This window comes from Podarcis filfolensis (assembly GCF_964270895.1).
Source record: "Podarcis filfolensis genome assembly, chromosome: 1".
NCBI lineage: Eukaryota > Metazoa > Chordata > Lepidosauria > Squamata > Lacertidae > Podarcis > Podarcis filfolensis.
This window is the reverse complement of record NC_139604.1, coordinates 51,167,668-51,182,463: the sequence shown is the minus strand read 5'-3', so window position 1 is coordinate 51,182,463 and position 14,796 is coordinate 51,167,668. Positions and strand designations below refer to the sequence as shown.

Sequence of the window (14,796 nt, the reverse complement as noted above, 5' to 3'; positions counted from 1 at the left end):
CTCTCTACAGTAGATGATGATGAGCTGCAGCTCCCATCAGCACCAGTCAACATGGCCAGTGACCAAGGGTGATGGGAGGTGTAATCCAGCAACATCTGAAGGACCACAAGTTTCCAATCCTGGTACAGCAAATACAGGACTAGATGGGCCAATAGACTGATCAGGTATAAGGCAGATTTGTGTTTTTATCAATTAATTGGTTGCATTTTTTATCCCTGTTCCATTAAAAGGAGCTCGGGGGGATAAACAATAAAAGTTTAAAAACAACAGAATCCAGTCAAAATAATTGAAATACTCACACAAGTACCTCAACATTTAAAAAACCATAGCACAATCACAAAACTAGTATTAGAATCATAGAACTGTAGAATTGGAAGGGACCCCGAAGGTCATCTAGTCCAACCCCTGCAATGCAGGAATCCATAGCAGTCCCTGGGTGGGCTTGAACCATCAACCTTCTGGTTAACAGCCAGACACAATTAGCATGCCTTCATTCTGCTAAGGCTTAAGCAAACAGATGCATCTTTAACTGATGCTTAAATGTTAAACAAGGAGGAGAATCACAGCTCTAAGGGTAGGGAGTGCCATAGTCAGGGTGCCACAGCGAAGAAGGCTCTGCCATGTGTCTTAAAGATAGGCAGGGGAAGCATATCAGAGATGAATCCTAGCAAGGAGCATGAGTGAGAACTTCCCCTGCCTATCTTAAAGACTAGATCCGCTGATATAGAGGCACTCCTTTGGGTATTTGGGCCTTGAGCCATTTAAAGCTTTGCAAGCTAATACAGTACAAATCCTTGAATTGGGCCCAGTAGCTCACAGGCAGCCATTGCTGCCTTTCTAGGATCAATGTCTTATGTTCCCATTTTGCTGCTCAACAACCGGGCACTCTCATGCAGTTCTTCACATTTATTCAGCAATTTGCTCTGGATCCACAATGCCCCCTGGTTCCTATTAACACTTTTAAAAACCAGGAGAGGTCCTCTCTACCGGGAACAGGGGAGAAAATCAATTCAATTTGCATTTAAAACTGAATTGATAAGAACCACACTTTCTGAAATAATATGAGAACGGAAACACCGCCACCCTTCAAAATCCACACTTTCCCAAATTTTGTTCTCCAGCGTTTACCCAAACATGTGTGCTAGGGGGAAATGAGCCTAAAAATGAATATATTAGTGGAAATAAGATACAAGAAGACATTACTGTAGGGGAAATTAGTTGCAAAAACAATGTGCACATTGGTGAAAACTGCATGTAAAAATGTGTTTCTTAGGAGAAATTCGCACAAAAATGCTGAATAATTTTCATGAGGATTTTTTTAAAGCACAAATTGCTGCAGAAATGCGAAGAACCAAATCTAATTTCCCCTAAAATATTTCCACTTCCCCCCCGGTCTTCACACCTCTAACTTCACGCAGTGTGGAGTCCATAGAAAAATGAGTTCAGTCCAAGCAGGAGGCACAAGCATCATTTTTGTCTCAGGAGAAACCTTGAAATTGGAGTCCCGGACCCTAGCTTCACTATAAAGGTTCAGAACCTCTTCTCACCCCTCAGAAACCTGAAATCATTTGACAAGAAAAGCCACCCAGACTAAGCAGAGGGGGGAAGGAGGCTGCTTGCTATCTTCTCCTAGGACGGCCTTCTTCAAGCTGGTGCTCTCCTCATCTTTTAGACTACAGCTGCCATCCACTTTCACCTGCACATTCTGCTACCCCCAAAGATCTAGAAGGCACCAGCCTGGGGAAGGCTGCTTTGGGCAAGACAATGCTGGCATGAAGCTGAGGGCTAGAGCAAGGTCAGATGGGAGTCCAAAGCAGGCCCTGGATCTCCCCGGAACCACCTCCTTACCTTTGCTGCAGTGTCTGTTTGGTGGGCACACAGCACCTTGGAGACGGACTGTGCCTGAACAGAGCAAGCAGCGGGGTGACCTTTGGACCCTCCTTCCCTCGGCACGGAATGCCATCGCCACCTGCCTTCGCCATATAAGGGCAATCGTGTCTAAGAACGGAAGAATGGCAGAGTGAGCCCAAGGTCCTTTGACACACGAGCATTGGCATACGAGCCTCATCTCACTCTCCACGTGTGCACACACCTGAGCAGAAATTGCTGAAATGTCCAGATGCATGGCAGTCCATGTAGGTTTAGTACATTTCAGTAAAGTTCATTAAAAAAAGCTCAACAACTTTTGTGTCCTGATTTTCACTTTTTGAACTATGGCAACCCTAGCCCAACCTTCTACAATGCAGGAATCTCAATTAAAGCATCCATGACAGATAGAAACATTGGAACAAAGAACTGGGCAAACCTTTGCAGTTTTGATTCTTAAAAATTACAGCAAGTTTTGGCAACAAATTAAGATGCAGGTGGAAATATATCACAATCAATGCACCAGGCTTTTAGATGTGGGGGACGGGGGTAGCGGAATAGTAGGAAAGTATTATTAACAGTGAGCTAGCAATCCGTTGACTTTTTGAACTGCACCCTTCTTCTAAACACATTCTATCTTTTACCCTCAACATCAGTCAGCACCAACTGTCCATTCTGCAGGGGAGCATAGGGTGATCCTTGCACACAGTCATAAAAAAAGCTGTAAGGTATGGCATGCTCATATTAAATTTTCAAATTAAATTGTCCTTCAGCCAGTTAATGTTGCGCATTAAGATGCATTTATAATTCATATACATTCTGAAGAGTCATAATTAAATTTATTTTCATAATCATGTTTCATCTCCAATCAGAAGGCATGTGACTGGATATTCTGTGTGGATGAGTTCTCTTATAAAACTTAGGGAACTTCCAGACCACCTGTTTGGTGAACATTCATCCTTGCGTGGGAGATTGTATGACATGGCTAACTCCTCCTGACCCTGGTGAACTGGAACACACACAAAACATGGAATGGGCTCCCCAGCTTTGTACACATCACACAGCAGCCCATCTGGAAGTGCCCTTCTACTCTTGGCAGAAGCAATAGCTTCCTTTGCAGCCACACCTAGCTCCGAAAGTCTCCCTCAGTCATCCTACGGCTCTAACCATGCGATTAACAGCTGTCAGTGACCCCGTGAAGGGCCAAAGGCCTTCTCTTACTCTGGCAGTGATCTTTTTATGGCTCTGGGGAAACGCTCGATTTATCTTATCTCTGCTGTTGAGCTAGCAGAAATAAATCTCTCTCCAATACAACTCCTGCTGTCAACCGCTCATTCCTATCTCCCTAATTGACAATGTACTAGAAGGGAAGGAGTTTTAACAATTTTCAATCCACAGTTCAAGCCACGATCAAGGCAGCTTACAACATGGAAAAGAAAGGTTAACTGCAACATAACAGAAGTAAAAGGTAAAGGGAGCCCTGACCATTAGGTCCAGTCGCGGACGACTCTGGGGTTGCGGCGCTCATCTCACTTTATTGGCTGAGGGAGCTGGCGTACAGCTTCCGGGTCATGTGGCCAGCATGGCTAAGCCGCTTCTGGCGATCCAGAGAGGCATGGAAATGCTGTTTACCTTCCCGCCGGAGCAGTACCTATTTATCTACTTGCACTTTGACATGCTTTCAAACTGCTAGGTTGGCAGGAGCAGGGACCAAGCAACGGGAGCTCACCCCATCGCGGGGATTGAAACCGCCAACCTTCTGATAGGCAAGCCCTAGGCTCTGTGGTTTTACCCACAGAGCCACCCATTTCCCATAACAAAAGTAGTCATAAATAAATCTCAAGATCTAAAATAAAGATACAAAAAAACTAACAACACCCAAGAGCAACAATAACAATAACCCACCATCAAAAGAACCAAACAGCACCCCAGCCCAAGACTCTGTATTTGCTTATAAGGAAATGCCAAGCGATAAACGATCAATTGGTGGAAATGATCAGGACTCTCATAAGCAATGTTCAGAACAACATTGTAACTTAAAATAATTTCATCCCCCTCCGGTCCAAACCAGCCCTGAAAGGGAAATCTACAATTAGGCTCTCCCATGGCTACTGTTTTGCTAACTGGCAACCCCACTGAGTGGTTCTGAAGATCAAGGACAAGGGTGTGGTGCCTGTTATCCTGTTGCTCCAGGACAGGGCATGTAACTCTTTCCTCGGTGTAAATTTCCCCACCTCCCCAGCTGCTATGAGTGGGAGGGGCATGGGAAAGAGAGGAGCAGATGAGATTCGTGCATCTGCAGTGCTAATAGATAGAGGGTGGGAGGAGGAAACAGCCTCTCCCAGAGCACGAAGTCCCTGTCTTCAAAGCAGCCACTGAAAAGAAATCACCAGCACCACCGGACAGCAGAGTCACATTCAGAAAAGCACACTCTGGTAACCAGCAGCCTTGATTACCACAATGTGTTATATGTGGGGATGCCTTTGAATACGTTTTAAGGAACTTCAGTTAGTTTAAATAAAGCAGCCATGCTGCTAACAGGCTCCTGTCCTAAGGAACATATCCTGCCCATTTGGAAGGTGCTTCACTGGCTGCTTATTTGTTTCCATTGAGCTTGTTGACAACTGCAGATTTCAACCCATATCTTACTCCACGGTCAGTCCCACATTCTACCCCTGGCACCACTCCAGATCATTGAACTGTTGCATCAGCCTAGCGCAGACAAAAACATCATCTAGGCATCATTTGTAAGAACACGATTCCATGCAGGGCAAAGAGGAAGAATCTTATAGGACAGGTGACTGAATAGGCTTGCTATACCTCTGGGAAATCCTGGACGCGTCCTCTTTTGGGGGGGGGCAACATGCCCATCTGGGGGGATTTTTACATTTTAAAGGGAATGTCCAGAATTTTTGTTTTTTTGTTTTTGGGGGGTGGGAGCGGCTTGGGCGCAGGCACTCAGGCATAGGCTGTCTGATTTTTTTGCTCTTCAAGATATGGCAATCCTATGACTGAAACCTTTGACCCTCTAGATGGTGCTGAAGTACAACTCCCATCATCCTTGGCCATTGGCCATGCTTGCTGGGGCTGATGGGAGTTGTAGTTCAGCAACATCTGGACGGCCGAAGGTTTGCCACATCTGGTTACTGACAAGGTTCCTGACAGGAAGGCCAGGATCTAGGATACTCGTGGGTGAGGGGAAGATGCTGGAGTGGTCTTATTTAGGAGAATACCAGTGGTTTCAGATGGGAAGAAAGTCTGTTCCCCATTACCTAGCTGATTCTCAGCAGCTTATTCAAATATTAACAAGCAATTTCCTACTTTTATTACTTTTATTGCTTGAGGGAAAACAAACAGTGTATGGAGAAGAGAAACCATTTATGATGTCGACTCTGCCCCTGGCCTGTGGACTATCATCTTTTGCAGTGCCTTGGAGGGATAAAGGAATTAGAGCATGTGTAGTAATCTTAGGACACCCACACTAGAGACAGGATAAAATTTGAACTAAGATTTTTGGCTTATTAAAGGGACACTGTGTACACGAGGGACTACTGATACTCACATTGGGGTCTTAAAAGTGCATGTTGACTGTTTCTGAAGACTCAAGAGGCACGGTTGCTGCCACTACCCTCAGCCAAATATTCCCACAACTCAGTCCGGCTGCTAGGGACAATATATCTTTGTACCCCAAATCTTCTCCAGTTGTACTTCTGGCTGCTTGGACAGTTTAGCCAGTTTAGTTATTTATTCAAGGCACCCTCTCAGACTAAGTCAGCTACCAGCTCCCTTCCTTCATCTTGCCGCTGCTTGCCCACCAGGTTTCTCTTACGCACAGCAACCCAGGTCATGTGGGCGGGGAGGGGGGGTTGCAGTGATTTTTAGGAAGTCACTAGCTTGCACCAGGCGTCCTACTGGGAAGATCCAGTTTTCTGAGTGCATGTTCTGGAAGTTGGGCAATAGGGGCAGTACAGGATTCCTTTTGGTGTACCGGCCTCCCCGCTGCACCAAGGATTCCCTGTCTGAGCTGCTTCAGGTCGTGGCGGATTTTCTCCTGGAGACACCTAGTTTGGTTGTCCTAGGGGATTTTAACATCCATGCCGACACGACCTTACAAGGGGCCGCTCGGGACTTCGTGGAAAGCATGGCCTCCATGGGGCTGTCCCTGAATAAGTTTGGCCCAACTCATAGTCATGGACATGCCTTAGACCTGGTGTTCACCTCTAGTGACGTGGGTGATCTGACACTAAGTAAAAGTGAAACAAAAGAAGTGCCATGGTCAGATCACTTCCTGGTGCAACTGGACTTCTCCGCGACCCATCCCCCTCTGCAGGGAGGTGGGACCAATTCGGATGGTCCGCCCCCGCCACTTAATGGATCCAAATGGTTTCCAGAGAGTGGTAGGGGATGCTTTATCCCATGTTGATGGCCTTTCAGCTGATTCCCTGGTGGCCCGCTGGAATGCGGAGTTAACCAGGGCTATCGACTGTCTGGCTCCGAAGCGCCCTCTCCGATTGCATGGAGCCCGGACAGCCCCGTGGTTTTCTTCGGAGCTGAGGGCGATGAAACAATCGCTGAGACGGCTAGAGCGTCGGTGGCAAAAAACTCACTCCGAATCTGACCGGACACAGGTTAGAGCTCAACTTCGAGCCTACCAAGTGGCGATAGCGACGGCGAAGAAGACTTTCTTCACCGCCTCTATTGCATCTGCAGAAAATAGTAGCAGGAGACTCTTTCAGGTGGTTCTCAATTTAACGGAACCACCTTTACCACCGGGGCCTTGTAAAGACCCCAAGATCTCCTGCAACGATTTTGCAAAGTTTTTTGCAGATAAAATCACTCATATTCGGAAGGAGCTAGACACCACCGTGGGAGCAGGGCTGGGGCGGGAGAGTGCTAGAGCTCTGTCTGGTCACGTTGCATGGAATCAATTTCAATCCGTTACCCCCGAGGATGTGGACAGGCTGCTTGGACGCGTGAAACCAACCACCTGTCTCCTTGATCCTTGCCCATCCTGGCTAATAAAAGCAAGCCGGGAAGGGCTGGGCGATGGGCTCTGCGGGGTGGTGAATGCTTCCCTCTGTGAGGGAACATTCCCAGATCCGCTGAAAGAGGTGGTCATTAAACCGCTTCTTAAAAAACCATCTTTAGACCCGGCCAGTATGGCCAACTATCGCCGAGTCTCAAATCTTCCATTCTTGGGCAAGGTGATTGAGCGCATGGTTGCTGAACAACTCCAGGCACACCTGGAGGATGCGGACCATTTGGATCCCTTCCAATCAGGATTCAGGCCTCATCATGGGACTGAAACTGCCTTGGTCGCGCTGGTTGATGATCTCCGGCGAGCTAGGGACAAAGGTGAGAGTTGTTTCCTAGTTCTGCTGGATTTCTCAGCGGCCTTTGATACAATCGACCATAACATCCTTCTGGACCGTCTAGAGGGGCTGGGAGCTGGGGGCACTGTTATGCAGTGGTTTCGCTCCTTCCTCCTGGGCCGTGTTCAGAAAGTGGTGGTGGGGGATGAGTGCTCAGACCCCTGGGCCCTCACTTGTGGGGTGCCTCAGGGTTCCGTCCTCTCCCCCATGCTTTTTAACATCTATATGAAGCCACTGGGAGAGATCATCAGGGGGTTTGGACTGGGTGTCCATCAATATGCAGATGATACCCAGCTCTACCTCTCTTTCAAATCAGAACCAGTGAAGGCGGTGAAGGTCCTGTGTGAGTGCCTGGAGGCAGTTGGAGGATGGATGGCGGCTAATGGATTGAGGTTGAATCCTGACAAGACAGAAGTACTGTTTTTGGGGGACAGGGGGCGGGCTGGTGTGGAGGACTCCCTGGTCCTGAATAGGGTAACTGTGCCCCTGAAGGACCAGGTGCGCAGCCTGGGAGTCATTTTGGACTCACAGCTATCCATGGAGGCCCAGGTCAATTCTGTGTCCAGGGCAGCTGTCTACCAACTCCACCTGGTACGCAGGCTGAGACCCTACCTGCCCGCGGACTGTCTCGCCAGAGTGGTGCATGCTCTGGTTATCTCCCGCTTGGACTACTGCAATGCGCTCTACGTGGGGCTACCTTTGAAGGTGACTCGGAAACTACAACTAATCCAGAATGCGGCAGCTAGACTGGTGACTGGGGGCGGCCGCCGAGACCACATAACACCGGTCTTGAAAGGCCTACATTGGCTCCCAGTACGTTTCCGAGCACAATTCAAAGTGCTGGTGTTGACCTTTAAAGCCCTAAACGGCCTCGGCCCAGTATACCTGAAGGAGCGTCTCCACCCCCATCGTTCTGCCCGGATGCTGAGGTCCAGCGCCGAGGGCCTTCTGGCGGTTCCCTCATTGCGAGAAGCAAAGCTACAGGGAACCAGGCAGAGGGCCTTCTCGGTAGTGGCGCCTGCCCTGTGGAACGCCCTCCCATCGGATGTCAAAGCGATAAATAACTACCTGACATTCAGAAGACATCTTAAGGCAGCCCTGTTCAGGGAAGTTTTTAATCTGTGATATTTTAGTGTATTTTTGGTTTCTATGGAAGCCGCCCAGAGTGGCTGGGGAAACCCAGCCAGATGGGCGGGGTACAAATAATAAATTATTATTATTATTATTATTATTATTATTATTATTATTATTATTATCTTCTCTAGGTGAGTGTTGATAAAACACAGAGTATTAATATATAGGCCTCAATTGCTGCCTGGACCAAATGGGAATTGGAGTGCAAGACCCTCCAAAGTGCCACAGGTCTTCCACCTCTGCTTCAAGGCCCCAATTAAACCAACTATATTTCTTAAGCAATTACTGTTACTACAACTTCTGCTAACAGTATTTTTTTTTAAACAATTATGCAATAGCTCCGGAGTATGAATCGTCAAACATCAGATAGTATCTTGGTTCCATAGGGATGCAGTCTCTATCCTTGAAGACAACCCTATCAGCCAACAACCTGGCAATTGCATCTATAGCTATGAATTGGCCTTTGTTACTCACAGTGCAGAACACTACATTACAATGATCAATTGTGAATGGTGGGGGGAATATTTTTTGCCATTTAAACATTACTGCGTTAGTTTAATCCTTTTGCATTATGGTAAATGAATGCATTTTCTAGTTTCCTCATTCTGCTCATGCTTCTTAGACCTTTAGAATATATTCCTGCCTTGGGGGTGGGTGGGTGTGTTCCAGATAATGACTGTTGGGTCAAGCCCCCTCATTTAAGAAAATGGGTGATGGAGAAATCCCAGGGTGAAATGCTTTGCTGCATTTCCATTAATTTGACGGGTGCACATCCCTCAATCAATTGCAGAAAGTGCCGGAGCACAACTCTCAAATGGCATGCTGATGCTTCGGGGGCTACATTGAAGATATGGCATACCGGGGGCGCCAACTAGAATAACATCTTGTGGGGGCCTAGGTAAGCCCCGCCCTGCATAATCAATCACATGACATGGTGCACACACACCATTTGAATGACAATGTCCATCACCTCTGTGGGGGCCCAGCCCCCTCAAATATTTTATTGCAGGGACCAAAGCCCCCACGGCCCCTAGGAGTTGGCTGCTATGTGGCATACAATGGAGCTGCTTCTACTTCAGTTGTTTCTGCAGTCAGGCCTGCCTGTCTCCTCTTTCCCCTGGCAGTCTGGACCCCTGTTCGGTCACCCACTCCTGTGATGATGGGTTGCACTCAGTGGCGTAGCGTGGGTTGTCAGCACCCGGGGCAAGGCAAGTAATTTGCGCCCCCAACCCGTGGATTTGCGCCCCCTAACCCTTGGATTTGCCCTAGCCCCAGATGTTGCGCCCGGTGCGGCCGGCCCCCCCTGCACCCCCCACGCTACGCCACTGGTTGCACTTTAGCCTCACTCAGCTTTTCAACCCGTGTCTCCCACATAAGAATCTTTTAAATACCTGCAACATCTCAACAAAAATGCATGTCCTCCAATGACCCCTGTTTCCTGCTTGTTAAATCATAGTTCCTATTTGGGTGCTTTTCAAAATGCTGTCTGAATGAACTGCTTCTCCACCATCCCATCCCATAACTGTCTATTCAGATAAGTAATGGTGCTGATTATGTTTCTGAGTTGCCACTATTCTGTAATTAGTGCAACCAGAATAAATTTCTTTCTTCCTTTTTTTCCCTTTTCTTTCTTGCATAGCAAACACCAGTTTAAACCTCTCAAGGATGAAAAAGTGAGGCATACATTAAAAATAAAAAGTAAAACTTCTTATCCATGTACTAAGATGTCCACTTTCAGAAGTCAGTACAAGGTGAGTTGTCGGCTGTCAATATGATTTAATATTGCATAGTGAGCAAAGAGCCTCTAGCAATGTGTGGTGGAAGGGCTGTAGTTTAGTGATAGAGCCTCTGCTTTGTATGCAGAAAGTTCCAGATTCAATTCCCAGCATTCCCAGAAAAGGCTGGTAATGTCCCCTGTCTGAAACCCTGGAGAGCTGCTGCCAATCGCCATCTCTTCAAAAGGCAGAAAATCATTGTTTCGCGCAAAATTCTGGTTTTCCAATGATTGCCATCTGACCAACCCATTGGTTGCCAACTCACAAGTAAACACAAAACAGCCTGGCCTGCTCTTGTGATGTTAACAACAGCTTGATATGAAGAAATCAGAAGGTGAAGCTTTTCACAGCAAAGAGATAAACATCACCACTGACTATCTGGATCCTAAGCTGTTTTCCAGAGAGACAGCTACAGTGGCCAGCGGATAAGTTGGCAATCCTACCTGCCCCACCTTGTGACATTCCAGCTCAAAGACAACAGCCTCACAGCTTACCTGATGCAGGAGCAGATGCCAAATGTTTTTAATACCCCCAAATTATTAATTCGGTTCTGTAGTTTGTTGATGGTTGTTGTTGCTATGCCCTAGTCTGTGTGGAGAAGCAGAACGGTCTGGGTGAGGGAGGGTGGCAAAGCCAGCAGCCTAGGCATGGATTATTCCTGCTCCAGTAGACAGCCAGTTAACACCCCCCTTCGTGGCCCCCAGTGAGCTGAATTCCAGCAAACACTATTTAAAAGGCGGTGTGGGGAAGACAGAAGCTCATGCAGTGGGGGGTGGGTGGGGGGAAGAGAACAGAGAAAACAAAGGCCAAGTCAAGCCTAACTAGGAGGAACAGAGCCAGACAGAGACTGAGGAACAAACAAACAAGATGAAGAAAATTGGCCTTTCTGCAGCCTCTGGGTGGAACTAATGGGTTAGATCGAAAGCACAATAGAAAAGATGAACTGAATGTGCAGGGACAAAACTTCAGGGCTGAACCATCCCTCTTCACTTGACCAGCCCTATCATTAGGCAGAGGGAGGCATCTGCTTTAGGCAGCTGGTTTGTGGTGTCATAAAAGGGCTACAGATTTTTTTATTTTCACTTTAGGTGCAAAAGTAACTTCTGTACTGGCCTTGGGTACTACGGCCCTTGATTAGGGGCAGGGGCAGCAAAATGCCTTGGTCCAGAATGTGGCTGAGGTTGATTCCTGGTTCCGTATTCTGAGCATGGACACCAGAGGCATGGTGGATTAAACCACTGCACCCAGACTCCCAAACAGGTGCAGAGAGGGACACTCAAGCTTGTAGGATTGTTGGGTCCAGACCCTCAGGCAGCTTCTGTAAATTAGAGAGTTACTTAGCAAGGGAAACCATGCATGACTTCTCTCATCATCATGAGAAAGGAATGTGCAACAGGTGAAATTCTCCCCACTAAGATGTATAGTGGTACCTCTGGTTACATACTTAATTCGTTCCGGAGGTCCGTTCTTAACCTGAAACTGTTCTTAACCTGAAGCACCACTTTAGCTAATGGGGCCTCCTGCCGCACCGCTGCTGCGCGATTTCTGTTCTCATCCTGAAGCAAAGTTCTTAACCCGAGGTATTATTTCTGGGTTAGCGGAGTCTGTAACCTGAAGCGTATGTAACCTGAAGCGTATGTAACCCGAGGTACCACTGTATGTGAAATGACACTTAGCCCTGTGACGAAAGAGGCCAACCCCACTTATCCTGGTGCTGGGCAATGGGCACAAACTCTCTCACAGAGAAGCAGTAACAACAACTTTGCAGTAAGCTGACGCGGGTGGCGCTGTGGTCTAAATCACTAAGCCTCTTGGGCTTGCTGATCAGAAGGTTGGTGGTTCGAATCTCTGCGACAGGGTGAGCTCCTGTTGCTTGGTCCCAGCTCCTGCCAACCTAGCAGTTTGAAAGCACACCAAAAAAGTGCAAGTAGATAAATAGGTACTGCTCCGGCAGGAAGGTAAACGGCATTTCCGTGCGCTGCTCTGGTTTCGGTGTTCCATTGTGCTGACCACATGACCTGGAAAAACTGTCTGCAGAAAACACTGGCTCCCTCAGCCTGTAAAGCAAGATGAGCACCGCAACCCCAGAGTAGTCTGTCACGGGTCCTTTACCTTTACCTGTTGTTTTTTTTTTACTAACTTTATATATTAGTTAAATTTCTATCCCAGTCTTTCTCCCTGGTGTGGTTGTCAGGGACTGACTGGACACTGAGGGCTGGTGGCTGGATAGTGATGAGCGGGCATTGGGAGAAGGGGGGGTTGGAGACAGACTTTGAAGCAGGGATCAGTGAACTGGGGGAGCCTGTAACAGCCAGGAGATGAGAGTCAAGCAGCAGAAGCTGCTGCAGGACTGAATAGTGAAGAACAGGGGCAGGAGGAGGAAGAGATACCGTATTTTTTGCCGTATAGGGCGCATCGGCCCATAGGGCGCACCTAGTTTTTGGGGGGGAATAAAGAAAAAAAATTATTTCCCCCCAGGCGCGGGGCTGGGGTGGGGGAAGCCCGAGCTTCCCCTGACCTCAGCCCCCAGAACAGGCTGCTATCTGCAAGCCTGGGGAGCCCGGCGGGAACTCCCACCGGGCTCCCCAGGCTTGCGGATATCTGCCCGAAGCCCGGGGCGCGCTCCGCTGCGCTCCCCGGGTTTTGGACTGCAGGCTGCTGTCCGCAAGCCTTGGGAGCCCGGAGGGAAGTCGCGCCGGGCTTCCAAGGCTTGCGGATAGCTTCAGCAAAGGCCTGCATTCGCCCCATAGGACGCACACACATTTTCCCTTCATTTTTGGAGGGGGAAAAGTGTGTCCTATAGGGCGAAAAATACGGTAAGTCAGACTGGTGTGGAGTCAAGGGTTTCCACACCTCCCCCCACCTCTCCAGCTCCCCTGTCTCCCAGGACCAGAAGAGGATTGAAGAGGGAGGAACAGAAACAGGTTACACGCAGGTGTAGTCTTCGCCTGCTTGCCCGCAGCTTTGGGTGGCGGAGATACATAAGCAGAAGGTTGGGGGTGGAGGTGGGGGCTCCCTGTTGCTGCAACTGCCTCACTGGGTACACACGTAGGACTGATGGACATGCCTTTTTTTGCCCACCCACTTTCTGCAACAAATATTGCAACACCTTTCATATCAGCACCCCCAAACCACTTAGACACAGTCAAGGTGGAACCATGCCACCTTTTGCAATGGTATTGGTTGTAAAGTCAGGGATAGGGAAATGTTGCTTTCCCAGTGGCTGTGTTCTGCCTCCACTGTCAGTGGCATTATGCCTCTGAATCCTAGTTGCTGAGTATGGCAGGTGGGCAGAGTGCTGTTGCACTCAGGTGTAGCTTGCAGGCTTCCCACAGGCATCTGACTAGTCCACAGGATGCTGGACTAGATGGACCACTGGCCTGATCCAGCAGGGCTCTTCTGGTAAGTTCTTAAGGCTCCAGCTTCCTTCACCCATGACTATTGGTCATGCTGGTTGGGGCAGCTGCGAGTTGAGAGTCCAAAAACGTATGGGGGGTACATATTCCTCATCTATTTTTCTGAGACACAGAAACCAACTAGGACATTTGGAGGCTGCGCGCATAGATGGGAGATGTAGAAGGAGCAGGGAACCCTCTTCTGTAATGGAGTAAAACTATTATCATTTTCTGGGAGGAGCATGTGTGTTTCCCTGTGTGCAAAATGGCCTGGCCCACGTCAGTGGTTGTTTTCTACTTTTGTAATCCAGTCCCATCCAGCACCCTTACCTCTTTGTTGCATAATTGGGTTACTTCTGTTGGCCAGTTGAGTCCTTTTGAAGGTCACCCCAAAGTCCAGTTCAAAATGAAAGCATATGCTCCACCACTGATCTACAGTCCCTCTCCACCTCTTAATACGCCAGGAAAATGGTTAAATATCCTGTCTGTAATGAGTTCCAGATCCAGATTATCAGATAACTTGTCACTCGCTTTGTCAACGGTTTTAAGTTGTTACCTCCAGAACTTTCTACACACGTCAATTTGGATTTGGTTTGTTCAGTTCCAAAGTTGGGAAGCTCTGCCTCCACCACCAGATGTGGGTGGCTTCAGTTCTCATCATTCCTGACCACTGGCCAATTACGCAGGTGCGAAATGGGGTCTGGCAACACCTGGAGGGCCACAGGTTCTCCATCATTTTTATTTGATTTCTCACTGTCTGGCAACTTTTTCATTCTTTTGCTCTTTTGTGCATATTTTCTAGTTATAGTGAGAGATTTTTAAAAGATGGGGTGACTCTACACAACATTTCAAATGCAGCCACACCACAGGTTTATATAAAGATACTGACGATCCTGCCTTTTTCATTTTCAACCCCTTTTCTAAAAATTCCTAACATATAATTTGCCATTTTTTGCTGCTGAACACTCAATATGAATTTCAGACATCTTCCAAATATGACCCAAAGATCTTTCTCGTCCTGCCACAGCCAATTTAGACCCTGTCTGTGTGTTCTCAGTTTCTCAGAGAGCTTCCAGTATTCAAATGTGGAGGGAAGAGTTGGCCAACGAATGTTCAAGTGTGAGGAAACAAACCTTCATAACTGGATTTATACTTTTAAACTGCTCAGAAGCCCTTTTGACAAGTAAGCGACATATAAATTAGACAGTAACCGTAACAATCCTAAAGCATAATCCTGTTTTAAAGACTATTTCA

The 14,796-nt window shown here is 47.8% G+C and overlaps 1 protein-coding gene across 3 annotated transcripts in view; it reads right to left on the bottom strand.

The window, feature by feature from the left end:
- VIL1 (villin 1) overlaps positions 1–10,765 on the bottom strand; it is a gene marked incomplete at its 5' end in the record, with an annotated part of 31,703 nt that extends 20,938 nt beyond the window's left edge. Inside the window, 2 exons of one of the 3 annotated variants that reach the window (XM_083586590.1) lie at positions 1,849–1,998; positions 10,642–10,765. In XM_083586590.1, the coding sequence (XP_083442716.1) occupies positions 1,849–1,982 (134 nt within the window). Of the gene's footprint in view, positions 1–1,848; positions 2,058–10,641 lie in introns of those variants that run through there. The other 2 variants (XM_083586589.1, XM_083586591.1) reach the window with 2 other exon arrangements.
- Positions 10,766–14,796: the final 4,031 nt, after the last annotated feature.